The following is an 18216-nucleotide window of genomic DNA, read 5'->3' on the forward strand; positions in this document are numbered from 1 at the left end:
GTAAGCAAGTAAAGTAATTAGTGTTATTTACATTTTCCAAATGAATGTTTTTCATCTTACTACTATCAACTTCTAGTGTTTCAGTACAGAGAAAACTATGTAACATTTAGTACTGCTTCCATATTCAGAACCGTGTACTCAGAGGGAACTCCAATAAATCGCTCACCCTTTGTAACAGTTATAGATTTATAGCACAATAATTATTTACTGAACCTTAATAAGACATAGAAAGAAAGAAAGAAACAAATAAAAACAGGCCTGCTGGGTATTTCTGCAAAAGCCAAGTAAACTTCAGTACAAGTCAAATATACTTATACTTTTGGTGTATTCTTCTCATTATAAACCAAGTATAGTAAAATCCTCTGAGCATGTACATGAATGGTATATTCAAATTCTTAATTATCCTAAGGGTTGTTTTATTAGTTTCTTTGCTTGTGTGAGATATGCATAATACTTTTCCTAATATTTACTACTTTTAATAATGGTACTTAAATGTAAATACTCAGTGTTAAGAGTGATCTGCTCGGGATTGTTTTGCATGAGTTGAATGGGTCTTTATTAATTACTTTCTTTTTCTGTGGAAGTTCTTGTGGTCTCCAGCAGAGTGTGATATTTTACAGACACCGGTGGTGCACAGGAACGTGCCTGAGCATGTGAATTCATATAGAAATCAACAGAGTGGCAGATTTTTGGCCTGTGAAAGTTAAATGGGACAGGAGATGTCAAGAACATGTGTAGTATTGCTTAACTGTTCCACAAGTATTTAGATGGTGCTTTGGATTCATTCCTTTTATTCTCTTTCCCTTCTTTAACTAGATTCTTCTGTCTTGTGCTGTTCTTTCATTTCCTTCCCCTTATTGTCAATTTTTCTCGCTTGTTCACTGAATTTCTCACCTTCATGTCATTTTCTATTTCTTTCCATTCTGCTATATACACTGCCCCCCCAAAAAGTCACACACTAATATTTAATTGGACCACCTTTAGCTTTGATTACACATTCAACATGGCATCATTTTGCAAAACTTCTGTAATGTCACAACACTTATTCCCATCCAGAGTTGCAATACTCTTTTACTAAGATCTTGTATTGATGATAGGAGAGTTGGACCACTGCAGTCTTCTCCAGCACATCCCAAGGTTTCTCAGAGAGGTTAAGGTCTGGACTCTGTGGTGGCCACTCCATGTGTGGAAAATGGTGTGTCGTGCTCTCTGAACCACTCTTTCACAATTTGAGCCATGAATCCTGACATTGTCATCTTGGAATATGTCCGTGTCATCAGGGAAGAACAAATCCATTGATGTAATAACCTGGTCATTCAGTATATTCAGGTAGCCAGCTGACCTCATTCTTTGGACACATAACATTGCTGAACCTAGACAGACAGAGCAACCCCAGATCATACCACTGCCCCCTCAGGCTTGTACAGTAGGCAATAGGCATGATGGGTGCAGGACTTCACCCTCCTCTCTTCTTACCCTGATGCTCCAACACTCTGGAACAGATTAACTTTTTTTCCACGACCACAGGATGTGTCTTCAGACAGGGTTGTTTAGGAAATGAGAAGCTACTCACTGCATCATTTAGGGTTAAATAACTTGTTACCAGCTGAAACATCATCATCCATGCAGTAGGCTACTTTTCCAGTAGGAGGCTCTTAACTATTTACTTAGTTAAATCCAGGTGTTGACTTTGGCGAGCAGTGTATCTCCTGCACGTTCCACTCTCTCCCCACCTTTTTTACAGAAGAGATGTCAAGACACGCTGAGCACATTCTAATTCTCAGGGTGTGACTCTTTGGGTTTATGCATATCAGAATTCATGACTCACATCTGTGTGTTATCAACTTTATGTGTGATCCCATGAGTAAGAGGGTGAACACTGAGGCAGAAACATCATTTACATGTAGGCTTCAGTTGGATTTTTAGTCCAACCTCACTGACATATACTTTGCATTTACAAAAAACTCAAACTCTTTATCCTTCTAAACATAAACATCGTCGCTGAATAGTAAAAATCACCTGAAAATGTAACCTCTTAAAAAACAGCCCTTTATTGCATTAAAAAATACAATCAAACATGCTCAATCCATACTACAGCAGAAAAATTGTGTGATTTGCAGAATGTATAAATGTTCAGATGTCCTCTGTAGAACACTATATATTATATTTAGTGAATAATTATGACTTAAAAAAAAACAGCTTGCACTACAAACAGATTCATGCATGTAAGTCAATGTATTTTTTTCACCTCACCTTTAAGACATGACTAAATCTTAAGGGTGAACCTTGCCCAAAACTGCCATAAAGCAACTTCTCCCAAGTAATTACATTAGTCAGTAATTTCAGATAACGTCTTGTTTTCTTTTTCTTAATGTCACAACTGATGTTTCCTCAGAACTCTTAGTAAAGCAAAATAACTTGGTCTTGTTTGGGCATGAATTTTGTGAAAAAGTCAGCCAATGTGTTTAAAAACCGGTTCATCAGGACATTCAACAATTCTACAACACAACACTTTAGAAGCTAAGGCACATGTTTTACACACAGTATGTCAGAAGATCTTTCACGTTAAAAATGCTTTAGTCTGCTTTCTCAAGGAATGCATCTATTCTGACTTGGAATACAGAGGATTAGCTGTTCCCGTTTAACCAAAAAATTGTTGATGTCATTATTAGATGAGACAGCTCACATCAGTTTGGAAAATATTCTGATGTTTTCTGAAGTTGGATGAGGTTGATTCATTATCAAGCACAGTGGAAATTCAAACCATCAATGTTACAACGGCCTGTGAAGTGTATTATTAGTAATGTTCAAAACAGACCTAAAGACAGTACAGTGTCCTCCCACAGTTTTAACCCATTAGCAGTAAGTAAATGCTAATTTCTGGAGACAAACAGCAGATAATAATTATAAAAAATAAAAAGATGCAAATACCTTAAACTACATGTACATTTCCTCATGTATGGATTACATTCAGCTTCTGAGTCAAAGCTTTTTTCTAACCCTATGCACAGCAACATACAGAATAACACACACAAACACATACTCACTGAGGAACTGGGAAAAGCTCATTTAACACATGGGACAAAACCAAATTATGATATAAGGATTCCTTTTTCTATCCTGTGCAAAGATTCGAGTGTGGTTTGCTCTATTATAATGTAATTTTACACATAATGACATCCCATAGGTTAAGTGCACTTGGGTGATATTGCATTGAGTATTATAAAAGCTACAGTTTAATGTGGAATATGTTTCACTCGAATAAAGAATGTGAAAAACATTAATGATGCTGTCTTAATGAAAAATAGACATCTTTACATGAAAGCAGATGCAACATCCAATCACAAACCACTTCAATTCCATTCACCCCTTGTCTCATTCTTGGATGGTAGAAGAGATGTTTCAATCAAATTTAACTGAACTGAGGATTGTGGATCTTTGGGGATATAGTACAGTGTAAAAAATGTTCAATGGCCAGCACAGATCCAGCTCAGAGTGGAAAGTGGAAATGGCTGCAACAGTGTGGATGTGCAGGTTTTGTCATTAACCAGAGGAATAGAGGTATTTGGTCTTCCCAATGCCGGTCAGCTCATCCTCATAATTTGGGAGGCAGCAGAAGAGGATAGCGCAGCCGATGCTGAGGATGGTGGCACCCCAGCCAAAGCCATAGGCCCAGGTGTAATAATAGTGGCCCTCAAAGATCAGCTCGTTGAACTTGATGGGGTAGATGATCAGAGCGATGACCTGGAGGATCACTGGAGAGAGACACAGATAAAAAATGTAAGAACCTCACCTCTGTGCAGCAGCAGTCATCAACATGCAAAAGGTTTTAAAGCCACAAAAGCTTTGGTTCAAATTTGTATTCCTCCATACTCATCCAGTAGTTAAGAATGCCAACATAGCTTCTTCTTAGCAGTTACTTAGTGTAATGTATGTAATTATGTAATTGTTCAGCCAGTGAAATTGTGGCTTCTCTTACATTTAGTACTCTCGTTTGATTAACAGATTTATTAATCACCTAGATGAAACAAGCAAAGTGAATCATACAGCCAGTGGGACACAACACTCTACACTGACACTAACAGCAGGCTGCGCAAAATAACTTGACATGAGAGTGTAAGAGTTACATCAACATATTAACATTTGTCTGTGTGAGGGAAGTTGCCAGACGGTTATGCTCAAGAAAGGCGTGACACTGATGTGCCCTATGACAGTCAACTCTGTGAAAGTCATCACATTATTTAGTTTAGCCCTCAGGTAAAGGTGTGTCAGCCAGTAAACAGGGTGTGATAGAAAAACCCTGATCATTCTTTTTAATTTTCTTAAGAACACTTACCCAAATTGAGGTAAGGAATTATGTAACCTTTGTTTTGTCCCATTTCTCAGTAACATTTCATTATAATATATTATAATTATTATAATATTACTCCTACAGTTGTCCACTAGACATTAATCGACACTTGAAAATGCAAAAGATATTCAGTTTATGTTTAAGTTGGATAAAGAATCAGGAATAAGGGGAAATAAAAGTGCTCAACCATTCACATTTGGATAATTGACAGAAAGATAATTTTCATAGAAGCTTCAGAGTCGTTTAACGTTTGTTGGTCATCTTAGCTGCAGGAGTGTAGGACTGATATGTTTAACTATTTTTAACATTTATAGTTTCAAAAAATAATTTGTTTACTGAGAAAAGAATCAGTAGATTGTAAGGAGGAAATTAATTGTTAGTTAAGATAGTTGTTAGGGTGTCCATGATCATATCAATAAGTGTGGTACAATGATTCTTGTCATGCACCAATCAAAGAATAACTTTTTAATAACTGCTTTGCTGGGGAAATCAAAGAGTGAAGCCGTGGATGCAGTGTAATTATCATTTCTCTTTCTTTTATCTTCAGGTTTCTAACATGAGTCATTACGTGTCACCTACTGCGACGGTTGTCTGTAGCTATAGCAAACCAAATAAAAACCCCTCAGGCGCATTAACATCAGACTTAACAGTACCTGTGAATTTTGACTGTTTCACCTGGCAGTAGAAAGGTGTTTATTTGGCTCTGACCCATGTTCTCAGACTCTCTGTGAAGTGAGTCAGTCTCAAAAGACCAGCTGTTCCCAAGGTAGTGTCACGCCTAAACCCCACCCTCCACTCCTCTCACAGAAAACGCACGACTCATAGTCTACTTTCTTTACTCCCTTTCTCCTTTTTACGTCATTTACTTCTACAGAAAAATGGAAAGCTCACATAATGTGCTGTTAACCTCTGTCTTTCTGATTGACTGTTGGTTAGATTTATAGTCTTGTTTACTTCCTCCTAAATTGGATATCTTTGTACAGTTCATCATGTTTCAACAGCATCTGGCTTCTTTTGTCATGATGAAAACTAATGTTAAACTAGCATCACTTGCATTTATTGTATTTGATATTAATTTGGCTTCCACCTCCACCTGAGTCTGCTTAAAACATTTCCAATTTATTCACAAAGCCAAGATTCAGGATTTGCATGTGTGTGTGTTAGTGTGTGTGTGTGTGTGTGTGTGTGTGTGTGTCTTACCAACAATAATCATCAATGTTGCCACAACATACATGAGAGGCAAGTTTAATGTGCAGCACAGCCCAATACAGGAGATGATGAAGGCAATGATGAGGATGATGAGGCCAATGATCATCAGAGCAGCCACAGCCTGGGCCCATGCTGGAATCCAAAAAAGAATAAATTAGATACGTGGCAGCAAATGAAACTACTGTTAGTGTTTTTTATTTGGCATTTAATGTGTTGTCTTTGTGATGCCTTCAGGGACTCTATGATCCTTTCATTTATGGATGAACTCAGTAAAACTGCTCTCAGGTTGTCAATGTGAAAATAACAAGGACAGAGTACATAAATGTACTCCGCACTGACTTCAATAAGTCACAATCAGATGTGTTCAGATAGATTTTCCTAGTAAAGTCTCTATTAATGTTCAGAACATCAGAAAAGCCTTTAGCCTTTAGCCTAGCTGTAATAAGTAGTGGAGTGAGTGTCTATACAAAATACCTGTACAGTCTATCTTAGGGAGGACAAGCTTTTTTTTAGGTAATATTTCTAGTTAATATTATCCTATCAAGAATATATAAAAGTATAAGATGATGATAAATATTTTATTATATTAGAGCTAGCCTTGTTTCTGGAAATAAATGAATCATCTACTGTGCAATGTGTCCATGTCGTCGTAATTAAGTGTTGGATAAAAGCGTCTGCCAAATGACTAAATGTTGCAGCCACCAAACTCATGACACACTTGACAAGGTTAAGCCAGGTTCACGCTGATACCAGGAGGGAGGGAGACGAGTTGTCTACTTGCTACACACAGCCGCCACACCTCTGACAACACTTTTGCTCTCTTTGTCAGAAACAGCCTCTATAATTATAAGGAACTTGTAGCACTGAAGCAAGAACTGGAAACTCCCAACCTTTGGGATGGCGTATGTTTGCTGATGAGTGTAAAGAAGAAACATCTCACTAAAAACTTTCTGTGCATTGAGCGTTATGCAAACAAGCAGGCTGAATCTAACCAGACAAAATTTAAACAAACAAACATGAATGCAGATCATCTTAATATATGATAAGACTTCAACCAAGCTCACTGTGCGGTTACACCCTATTCCAAGTTACTGTATCAGCCAACGCCCTATATTAATCACACCTGTGGTTGTGTAGGTGTTTAAGTCATGTCCTACCTGCCTCGGCCTGAGGCGGTTCTCTCTTCAACCACTTACAAAACATACATCAGACCAGTCTGGCCGGTTGAATCCTCATCTGAGCTCATATTTATGTAAAGTGGCTTTCCAGTTCACTAACGCCACAATGGACCTTAAGCAAGAACAAGTCGTACGATCACATTTGTGTTTTAGTGGCTTGTTTCAAGAGAATTTGTAGCATTCACAGAACTTTTTCTTGAGTAGAAACAATAGTTAGGAGTGGCACATTACAGAGTAATATACTGCAGATGTAATATGTGTGTGACTGTCGTCCCCTTGACCTGTTAACTCATGGAGGATTAACTCATTTTTTGTGTGCACCCTGAACCAGTGTCTCTTTATTTCTATCAGAGTACAGTTCTGCTCTGATGACACTAACAGATTATTAACAGACTATTAACATATTCTAGTTGTTTTTTGGTGTTTTGATTCATCCCTTTACCTGCTCCATGTTTAACGTGATCTCGTTTTAACAAAAAGTACAATGGCAGAAAATATAATGCAACCTTAGTTAGATTATATCTGCCTGATTGTTGTTCTCCTAAAGGATCATCAACATAACCAAATGCTGCACACAATTAGTTTAGGATTCCAGCATCATTCTGTGGTTGTGACAGAGATAATTTATCAGCTGCACTGTGGTTTCATCTTCATCGAGTATCATCTCTTTTCACTTTTATTTTTTGTTAAACCATTAGTCAGTCAGGCAATCCACTGGCACACACACAGGTCGAAGGTGTCCTCAGTGTTGTTTACTCCAGCTTTGCACTGTTATTGTTATGTTGTCAATAGTCTCTGTGGTTGTTTCTTTTTTTAACATGGGGAATGTTTGGGTGTGTCATAGATCTGCCTTGACACTTTCCACTTTCCATGTAAAGACGTTAAATGGGACACTTCACCAGCCTTCCCCTCTTAGTATGTTTAGATTGTTTTAAATAGGACACCATTTTGTTGATTTGTTAGAAATGAAAACTTTCACAGTGTTAGCTCTGCTGACTGGAATTCAAGAAAATACAATTTCCTTGCAGCCCTATTCATTTATATTTCAATAGTACTATAATGCTTGATGTAGCCTATTTAAAACATAATTGGAATAAACTGGAATAATTATTTATATTATATTGATGCATACATCATATATAAACAAATATAAATAAACTTTATCCATGAAGGTGTGGAACTGACTTAAAATAATCAGAAATATTAAATAAGTACTTTACTAGAAAAATGTCTTATTGTGTCATGGAGCAGTACCTGTGAAGTATCTGTATTAATATCAAACCAGTAATTATCTACTTTCCACTGAGATGCTCATGACAATACATGAACAAGTTTATTCCTGTTGTTCACAGGAAAGCTGCAGTTCCTGTAAGTGTGCCACTGTCATGCACAACAGGAGCAGCCTTAGCACAAAACAGGAAAACAGTTTTGTCCAATATTCACTACGTCCTTTATCTGCACGCATCAGCTGGGTTAGATTTCAGTTCCCCAGCATTTACCCAAAAGTATTTAGACCAGAGCCACGATACAAGACTACGCAGAGGAACCTCAAGACAAAAATGTAGCCAAGACCCAGCCAACAATCTTCTGGCAGCTGTGATTTTCTTGTTTAACTATTTAATTCCTGCTCAGACAAACTAAAGCAGCCAAAACAGTCCAGACAAAGACCTCTGCATTGTGTGCTGATTTAAATAACTGAAACACAAAATGGAAAAAGGGATACATACATACATACATACATGTTGGAATTTACATCCAGGTAATCACATCCCATTTTAGTTTAGTGTGTCCAACAACAATAACTACTGTGATCTAATGCTACAGAGTCAGACACAGTTAGTTAGTTATTTTCACATCTCAATGTTTGAAAATGAGTTTCTCAATCAAAGATTTGGTTTTTAAAATGCCAGAAAAATACCCATTGCAACTTCTCCAAGCACAAGATAATGGTGGGGAATATTTAGTTTTGCCTCAACAGATTCAAATTACCATGTAAAACCAAGAAAGGCAAAGCAAACGCTCACATTTCTGAAAACGAAACGCTCCGAGTTCTCCCATTTTTGCTAAAAAACTGACTTCTATTAAGTGACTGAACTTTATTAGATAATTTCGATATGTGTACCAGAGTTTGTTAGGGGTTAACAAAGGCTCCCTCCAATCAGCCTTGTGGTCATGGTTTGAGGTTGTCACTATTTAAAACGAAGTTTCTACTAAACATAACCCTGAACTCTGGGTTCGTTAGAGTACTGATCAAAGAACTAGCAGCAAGAAAACTCTCATAATGTCTGGTGAGTCCAACAATAGGAGGTTTTGTTTGTGACTGTGGGTGTGGGATAACACAAACACAACCTGAGAAGGAGAGAGAGTGACAACAGAAGTCTGCTCTGTTCCTCGTATCTCAGTGTGTCGGCTGGAAAACAATCACTTCAAAAAACTCAGCCGGCTATCTAGAAATATCCAAGTGTGTGTTAAGGTGTGACGAGCAGCCAGCCAACTGATGTGATTTGTGATTTGTAGATCACAAATAATTAAGTCTTTGAGTCTTTGAGCACCTTAAGGTCAACTGACCTTCTCAAATTCATCTAATGGCTTCTTTACAAGTGTCCACAGAGCCCTGCTCTACTTATTGAATAGAGTTTTGTGTGACCGCTCTAAAACACTACCAGCACACACATGAGCTTTTTTACTGCTAGAAAAAATATTTAAAAAGAAATAAAAGACTAATCTTGTACCTAAATGGTGCTCCACTGTCTCTTTAATACTATTTTATTAAGAGCATTATTGAATGAGTCTGAACTAAACATCTGAACTATAAATCTAAACTGGTTTTAAACTTACTGTTGTGAGTTTTACAAAGTTTTCAGTAGCTGTATTTTCCTGCATATGGCTGATGGAGTCATTTGTTGTGGGCCTGCAGGTGTTGTACAAATAAACTTGACATTAAAATAATTTGAGCTACTCTAGCGTTGAACACTGAAACCTGAATGTGGAGACATATGGGTTATTTTTCACACCACCTGCCTGAGCCCATGCTGGAGCTGATAAAAGGCCACTTCAGACCAAAGTTCAGTCCGTCGGGCTCAGTGAAAAGGTTTCAGGCCTCCCTCCCTCCTTCCTACAGGAGTTTATAGCTGTTTCCAGAGGGCGAGGCCTCCAGTTTTAACATGGGATTGTTGAATTTAACACCTCACCGACAGCTACACTGAATCACGACGTGTATTAAATGACGCATTTTCTCTGTTTATTCTATTTATCCACTAGATGTTGTTCAGATTCTTTATGTTTAATGTGCTGTAAACGACACTTACAGTTCTCCATCAGAGACTTGCACTCCCAGTTGTCATTTCTGCCTCGGCACTGCTCCCACATACTCGCGTAGTGAGACTTGGCCCCTTCGTCCTCGACCCATCCTGAGCTGGCGGCGATGGCGATAATGTCAAAAATAATGGCGAACAGCACCAGCACGGGCAAAATCCACCTGCATCGGGGGTAGGCGATCCCACAGCGAAACATGACCGACGTTTGGAGAGTCTGGAGCGGAGACGAGAGAAGGATAAGCAGTTGACAAGTCCGTTAGTAGTAGTCCCTTCGGTTTTATAGCGTCTTGTGCGTCTTTACGCAGAAGTTCCTAACAGGCAGTGTTCCTCACCCGAGCGCGTAATAAAACCTGTTTTGGGACCTGAATAGCTGGGCTGGGCTGGTAATAAAAGCTGAGGCAAGTCAAGCCCAGCCCCATTCCTGTGTCATATTACACACTAGAAACAAACTGTGCCGCCGAGGTGCCTGATAAAACCGATTCCTCGCCCCAAGAATTACATTTTAATTATACGCTTGATGGTTTTAAAGTTGGGCTGATACAACAGGTTGCAGGACGGTACCGTGAGCGGGAGGCGCGCAAGAAACAAGACAAAATAATAATAGTAAAAAAAAATAGAGAGGCATTAAGATGATGCAGGACAGAAAGTAGTCACACGATGGCAGCAAAGTTACTGTTTTATTTTATTTACATAAGTAGAAATAAACAAGCAGAATTATATCCTGATAAAAAATACAATTAATCAACATTATGAGTAATAAAACGCCTTGAATTTAGAGATAAAGATTTAATGAGGAATTAAAAAGTGAAATATATAAAATTAAAAATGTAATAAAAAGCTAAAATTAAGAAGTAACATATTTTACAACATAAACTTCACTGGCCACCTCATTCAGAATTTAGTGTATCTGACAAATACAGTAATGAGAGAGACAAATAAAATACACAAGAACATACAAAAACAGTTTGATGTACAAAATGCAGCATTAAAACAAAACAGGATAATATCATAATTGTAATAATAATAGTAGCATGCAGCACCGTTAGTGTGATGAAGGAGTCATTAGTGTAAATATAAGACATTTTAGAGAAAATCTGTTAAATATGATATGTATCTATGTGCTTTATTTCATATGTATGAGAGAAAGACAATAATAACAATAAACAGGCATTCTACAACATGTGAATATGTCCATTATTTAGAATTTATAAGTCTGGCATTTGTTTCAGTCCACCAGTCAATGTCTCCAGTAGTTCACATTTTGATGTTTGAGAACTGCTTTTGTGAATTTCTATCACTGACGGTGTCTTTAAATCTGAACAGGAGAGAGAATAAAGGACCTGACAGTGATATGTAGATACAGTCTGAGGCGGCTTTATACAAAGTGAGTAACTGTGACACTTTGACAGGTGACATTACTTGGATACTGTGGCTGTAAGCTGGGCTGCCTTCAAATAAAACGGATTATGATGAAATATCTCAAATGAAAGTCTGTCACTCGATAATATTATCAAATCAAATGTCAATACACTGACGTACGCAGTGTGCAGACGGTGGTTTGTGTTTGCTGATAGTACTTGTAGTGTGCAAAAGAACTCAAACAGCAAAATTATATTAGGTTTTCAGATGGATTGTATCTAGATGGATGTAGATGAAATTAAAACGGATACAAACATTTTAGTTTTTGTACAATGGTAGAAGAAGGAATACAAACATGCTGCTGTAAACTATTATGAGTATAGATGTTTTGAAATAATGAGAATGGTAAGCATTTCTGTGTTTGCATATAATGATGATTATACGATGTTGTAGAATTTGCACTTTGACAGTTTGACATAAAGCATAATTCTATTTTGTGTATATTTGGGGTTAAAAATAGGCAATATAAAGTATAAAATATATGCCAGACACAGCTGGAATTGAGTTGTTTACCTGAGTTTAATGTGTCTGCATTATCTCTAATGTTGCACAAATTGACATTAGTGTCCAGTATGTCACGGAGTTACTTTGAAATAACAACTTATGTTTTTTAAATGAAGGATTATCCAAGGTTCAAACTAACATCACTCACATTTAGCAAAGATTGTGATTTTACTTTCCTCCCTTGAACAATCAAATATCATTCAAATATCAGATTATAAAGGATTTACAGTGGTTTTATCAGACAGATAACCACTGCTGGATTGGATATTTTCACAGTCAGTTTTCACTTCCTGCCTTGATTACAACAGGAAAACTGCTGCACTCCAATGTCATCTCCTGTCACCACGCTAGGGTTTTCGTGGCATCTACCGTATCTGTCTGCTGCCCTCACTTCCTGTTCTCCCAGTCCTCACTTCCGCTCAATAAGACACTGGGCACTGCACACTTAGAAATCTGTCCAATCCTTATCTCAGCAGAAGTCTGGCTCCCGTTACTTTAGGTAGTGTGTTGACTAGTAGACTGTTGCACTTTGGGACTATTTAAATATGATAAAATCATGTTTTCTTGGAATGTCACAGCTTTTTAAATTTCTGTTCTGCTCCCATTTTGTTTTCCTATTAATTATTCTGTCAAACCAGTTATATCTAGTAAATCTCTATACTGCACATGACTAAAATCCGGTTATAGCCCAACATAGCCATGCACACACAGTCACATTTAAGAACTCATCACATGGTTTTCCAGAAGTCAAGTATAAGAAAAAAGGTTGCTCCCAACAATGTGAACCGTTCACCTCTAATTTCTTCCACAGAATAAAGATGTTGTGAGGAATAAAAAACATAAAAAGACATTTCCGTCTTTTTCTTCTTCATCTGCATTTTTTACCAACCTAATCTGAAAGTGAAACACTCTCCACTTCCCCAGTTTTAGACCATCTTCCCTCTGAGATCATTCATCCACATCAAAGGACACCACCTTGCCTGTTGCTTGGAGATTTGAAGTCCTGGCATATTACGACCAGCCTGTACAAGTTCAGTATGACTACGAGGAAGTTCTTAATGGCGAAGAAACCGAGCATCTGGTGGAAGACGTTAAAGTAGGTCATGACAGTGAGTCTGACCACCAGAAACGGTCCGTCCTGGATAAACAAGGCCTCCACGATGTTCCAAATGTCCGTGCTGTGTTTGCTCAAGAGCCCCTCCCGTGCACTCTGCTCACCCTCATTTTCTGAGTTCGAGTTTACAACTATTAAAGATACAAAAAAGACAAAGTCAGAAAAACACTGGGAAAGAATAACAGAGAGCAGCTATTCTGCTGTTTTTTTAGCTCATTTCGTTTATTAAAGCTCTAGCGACTTCATCTTTCTATGTGAGAACATTTATCTGTATTGTTACTGGTAAACAAATACGCTAATTTGCAGTTTGACTCATTTCCAGATGCAGGACAAGGATGAACTTTGGATTTGAACAACACTTCCTGTGTTTTTTAGGCATTTATACATACCGCTATGACCACGTACGCACAACAGGACACACCCACATGAGCAGGCACAAACATGCACTGTACACACTGGAGGGAACACAGCTGCATTTAAAAACACTGAACTGAAAACTGAACTCAAGTCCAAAGTGCTCTAAATGTATTTTGATATCAATCGACTTGTACAATATTAAAGGGCAGGTTATGAATAATTCAGATTATTAGCAGGGGTTGTCTTCTCTGAGGACAAAGCTGTGCTGTGTCTAATCACACTGTAATGTGTTTTTTTGTGTGAAACCCTATCCTCACGCTGCATCAGGCCGACTTACATTCTTCTATGTTCTCAGCATTCTCAAGTTCCAGAGACACATCTGACAGCTGAACCTGATAATGGTTTCTTCTTATCGGCCATGTTGAGATCTGGTGACTTTATCACAGTCCGGATTCAATAATGAAGACGTGAAACTAGATTTCCTTTTAAAGTCTGCCAGCGTTTATTCAGACTGCTTTAGTTCACCCTTACTGTTAGAGATGTCTTTTTGTGGTCTGTTTTTAGAAGTGGAAGTCTTTAAGTATCGTTCCCATGTCCGATAGAGCCCTCATGGTTTATTTGAGGCTCAGGAAGTGAAAACAGATCATTTTCAGGTTAATAATTAAGCAAAGCTGGAGACGGCAGAGTATTAGAGATAAACTAACTTTCACTGTTTAATTACAGCACTGGCCTGGACTCTGAGGATTTCACTTATGTTTAGCCAATTTCTAAAAGCATTGTTTTGAACTGCCCCACACAATGAAGCTGTTCTTTACAACAGTGCACGGCTGTAAGTGCTTAAAAAGCCCCAAATGTATTGGTTTAACACACAAACACGCACTAACCGGACAGATGTAGAGGGAACTGCAACATGCTCCAAGTCCATACAGCCAGGATGATGTAAACCAGCTGAGGACTGTTTTCTCTGGAAACGACACATGGGAAGAGTCAGTGCCATGAGTTTCAGTAAATGCTGCTTATTTCAGTTAATGCACCGATATAATGTCAACACATCAGGGATATATTTAAACACGCACATTAGTTAAATGCATGTTAAAACTGATTGAGTCTCTTGTTGATACAGGGCTCAGTCTAAACATTCATAAAGCTAAGAAGCATGGTCAACACGGATAGCAACTCACTTGACATCTGACAGTGTCTCACTAGTAAATTCGAGGATGTCTGCCGCTGTGCCCACAAAAATTAGGAGAAGCTGCGAGAGCTCGTCACGAGTGACGCCGCCTCCAAGTGGGAGAAGCCACTTTCCTATGATGAGGAGGATGAGCAGGACCTGATGAAGACCGAGGATCCACTCGTTGGAACAAACGGCTGAAAACACGTGGTTAACAAGCTGGAAAGAGAAGAGAGATTTAAAGTTAGTTATTTGTTGACAATTTAAGACAATTTAATAGATTTTAATTAGTAACATTTATTAAATGTCAGTTTAGTTGTTGATGATATTATTTAAAGGATAAAGCTGGTGAGATTCTGTATTTTAATCCCTACAATATCTGTGTTTATATAACCCAATAATCATCCTACTGGGGAAAAGATTTGTTGGAAAGAATCCACATCGGGGCCTTTTTCTGTGACTATTTTCAACTTTTATATAACAGTACAGTAAAGGGCTGCAGGACTAAAGAATGCTTTTGGAGGTGTGCCAAATCTGTGCATTTCTGTTCTCCTGAGATAAATGGGTGTGGTGGTTGTCAAACTGTTTTTTTTTACAGATATTGTTCAAACCATTCTCCTGTTGTTACTGTTGACGCCACTGGTTTATGACAAAACTGTACCTCAATTCTGAATTATGCTCTCTCTACATGTCTTTTATCATTCCTGTGTTGGTGAGATTCAGCTTTATACAGCCTGCTGACTTTTCTATTTGGTGCTATTCAAATATGTAATTGTAAAAGTAATAAATCCTAAAAGTCTGCATAAAGATAGCAGAATGCATGAAGGACACATTACATTATAATGAGCATATAAATACCAAGGAGGGCTGTATCGACTGTGGAGCAACTTTATGTTGTGAAGACCTTGCATTACAGATGACAGAGGACGAGATAACTGTTTCCAGAAATCATCCCTGTAGACATGAGGAGATACTTTATCTCTCCCACTGATGGGTTTCTTCTGAATTCTTGAAACTTTGCGGTTCCATCCGGTTTCCCAGCCCTCTGATGTTCATGTTTTTCTCTTGTGCATTCACTCCAAACTGGCAATCAGAGCTATTTTTCTGAAGCTCTGCTCCTCGGGGACCACATATTACCCCCAATGCTGAATTCTAATCAGATTCGGGATTTAGAAAAACACTGCTTTGACCATAAATTCACATCACGTCATATCACAAGTGTGTGAATGTAGAGTTGAGTCATCATGGTTCACGTTTTGTGAGATATGCTCATTTGCTTTGATCGATTCGAGTTAGATGGAACGATCAATACCACTCTTACATCTTTCTATTTAGCATGACGCTACAGCCAAGAGCTGCTACCTAGACTCGAAGCAGGCAACATAGGAGCTGTGTGTCTGCTCAAAGAAAGAAGCTTGATTAATTCATTCCATGACAAACCTTTAAAAATCATTAAAGTGCATTTTTGTGGGGGTTATGCGCATGACTTAGAGTTAGTCACCCGAGGATGGAGGCAGTGACTTCCTGAGAAGATTGAGACACGATGATCATGTGGGTAATGCAATTGTTCCTTACATACGTATTGTATGTGGTCCCCACTACAATCTAAGTTTTCCAAGAGCTTTGTCATGGGAAAAAAAACCTGAACCTGCTATCTCACTTTTGTTCACAGTTTTTTGCAGGTATTTCACAAGAGAGACTCTGTACAGACAAGTTAAACTACTGTCACTTACTTTCGAGTAGTTCTGGTTTGTGATGTTTCCCACAGTCTTGTTCAGCGTGATCAGTCTTTGCAAACTCTCCCACGAGTCGAGTTTTTTGCACTGAAAACAGGAACAAGGCATTTCACAAATTACTAGTAATACTAAAAAAAGCATGTCTCTTAAAAGCAACGTGAATTTGAAGAAATCAATAAATTAATGGATTTTAAACTGTAGCTGTGCGCACAATCGCCAACACCTGGATTACACATCTGGAAAGCATAAGACACTGTTCTAAGCAGTTTTAAGTGTTTTTTTACTCTTAAAACAAAGTACCTGAGGGTCGAGCTTGTTGTTCTGCTGGTGGTGGAGCTCCAGGAGCCAGATGGAGGGAATGATACTGACCAGAAACAGAAAGATTGCAGGAGAAAACCTGCACGACAACAAACAGGGTTTTAACAACACAGCCTCACAATAAAGATACTTGGAGTTAATTAGTGGTGATCAGCTGGTGATCATGACAATTAAGTAAAGCCGAGCTGGTTAATCAATCAAGTAGTCATCTGACAGAAAATTCATGCAGCCATTTTGATGACTGAGCAGTTATTTCAACCAGTGTGAAGAGTTCCTGCTTTTCTTTTTTGTTATAAAAGAGCAAATTACTTGAACTGCACTTAATCCTGGATTTGGAAAATCATAGTGGATATATTTGTGCATTTTATTTAAAAATAAATGATTAATTGAGATAGTAATTGGTAGATTATTCAATAATGAAAACAACCAGTCGGTTGCAGCCCTACAACTAGTTGGGTTATTATGATTCTGCTACGTGGACATAGAAAATGAGTGGGTGGAGACCGGTTTAACAAGCAAATGTACAGAAGTGCTGCACAGTATACATTAAAACATCTGCTTTGCAGTTTCAACAGATAACTTTACTTCCAGCAAGCTATCAAGAAAGAGAATAGTGTTTAGATGTTGGCATTTTTTGCAGCACTAGAGTTTGAGGGGGGTTTGGACTAACAGTGAGGGGGTACCTCCTCATCCTCACTGTCCCAGGAGAAGCTGAACAATAGCAGCACAGGGACTTTCAGGATGGAGTCTATGATAGGGAGGTGGGGGGTTGGGATAGAGGCAGGAAAGTATGATAAAATCTGAATGCATTTAACCAGCCTAGGGTAAAAGTATTTGCTGAAGAAGAAAACCTAAATATATACATAAATAAATAGCAGCTTACCTTTCTGGCTGCAACACATTAGTTCAACTCGACCACATCGTCTTACCATTTGTAATCTTCGCCCTTTCGCCTCTTCAGTGTAATTATCATTTCCACAACAAGCGGTAAAAAGAGGAAAGTCAGGAACCAGTAATTGGGGTCTTTCTTCACCCATGTCACCCTCCAGACCCCGATCAGAGACACCAGGAGAAACAGCGCTCTAGTAATGACGGCGCATACAAACTTGATCAGACCCATTATGGTGGCTGGTTTTAAAAGTGAGCCCCCGGTAATCCCACACACCCGGACACTTCTGCATGTACAGTGTGAAATAGTTTTTCGAACAGAGTCCCCCAACTTTAAACTCCGCCCTGAGAGCGCACGACCACATTACTCCTGTCAGTGGATCAGATGATGGCGCAGCCGGACGCAGCAGGAGCCGCTGCTACAACGGGACAAATCAAGTTGTCTCAAAGAGCTCATTCAGTTTTTTCTGTTTCCTTTGGTGATTTATGAATGACATCATGTGTCCATCACAAACTCTGTGAATGCACAGGAGAGGGCAGCATTTCATCATCTGTTCATTCACCGGGAGCAGCAGCGTCAGTCCTGCAGTCCTGTGGCTTGAGACTGTTTCTGCATCCTTTAATTAGAAAGTGATTTTATACTGCAGCTGAAAG

The 18216-nt window shown here is 38.5% G+C and overlaps 2 protein-coding genes across 2 annotated transcripts; both read right to left on the minus strand.

Annotated features, from left to right (window-relative positions):
• Positions 1-2028: 2028 nt before the first annotated feature.
• perp (p53 apoptosis effector related to pmp22) lies at positions 2029-10417 on the minus strand. Its single transcript, XM_026355717.1, has 3 exons — positions 10047-10417; positions 5552-5692; positions 2029-3755 (listed from the first exon to the last, which is right to left on the minus strand). The coding sequence occupies exons 1-3, from the start codon at positions 10249-10251 to the stop codon at positions 3544-3546; spliced, it is 558 nt and encodes a 185-aa protein (XP_026211502.1). The 5' UTR covers positions 10252-10417; the 3' UTR covers positions 2029-3543.
• Positions 10418-11974: 1557 nt separating this feature from the next.
• On the minus strand, positions 11975-17995 carry LOC113159651 (transmembrane protein 26). Its single transcript, XM_026356462.1, has 6 exons — positions 17604-17995; positions 16657-16753; positions 16354-16443; positions 14631-14839; positions 14334-14413; positions 11975-13223 (listed from the first exon to the last, which is right to left on the minus strand). The coding sequence occupies exons 1-6, from the start codon at positions 17792-17794 to the stop codon at positions 12940-12942; spliced, it is 951 nt and encodes a 316-aa protein (XP_026212247.1). The 5' UTR covers positions 17795-17995; the 3' UTR covers positions 11975-12939.
• Positions 17996-18216: the final 221 nt, after the last annotated feature.

The sequence above is a fragment of the Anabas testudineus genome, chromosome 15, assembly GCF_900324465.2.
Source record: "Anabas testudineus chromosome 15, fAnaTes1.2, whole genome shotgun sequence".
Classification (NCBI taxonomy): domain Eukaryota; kingdom Metazoa; phylum Chordata; class Actinopteri; order Anabantiformes; family Anabantidae; genus Anabas; species Anabas testudineus.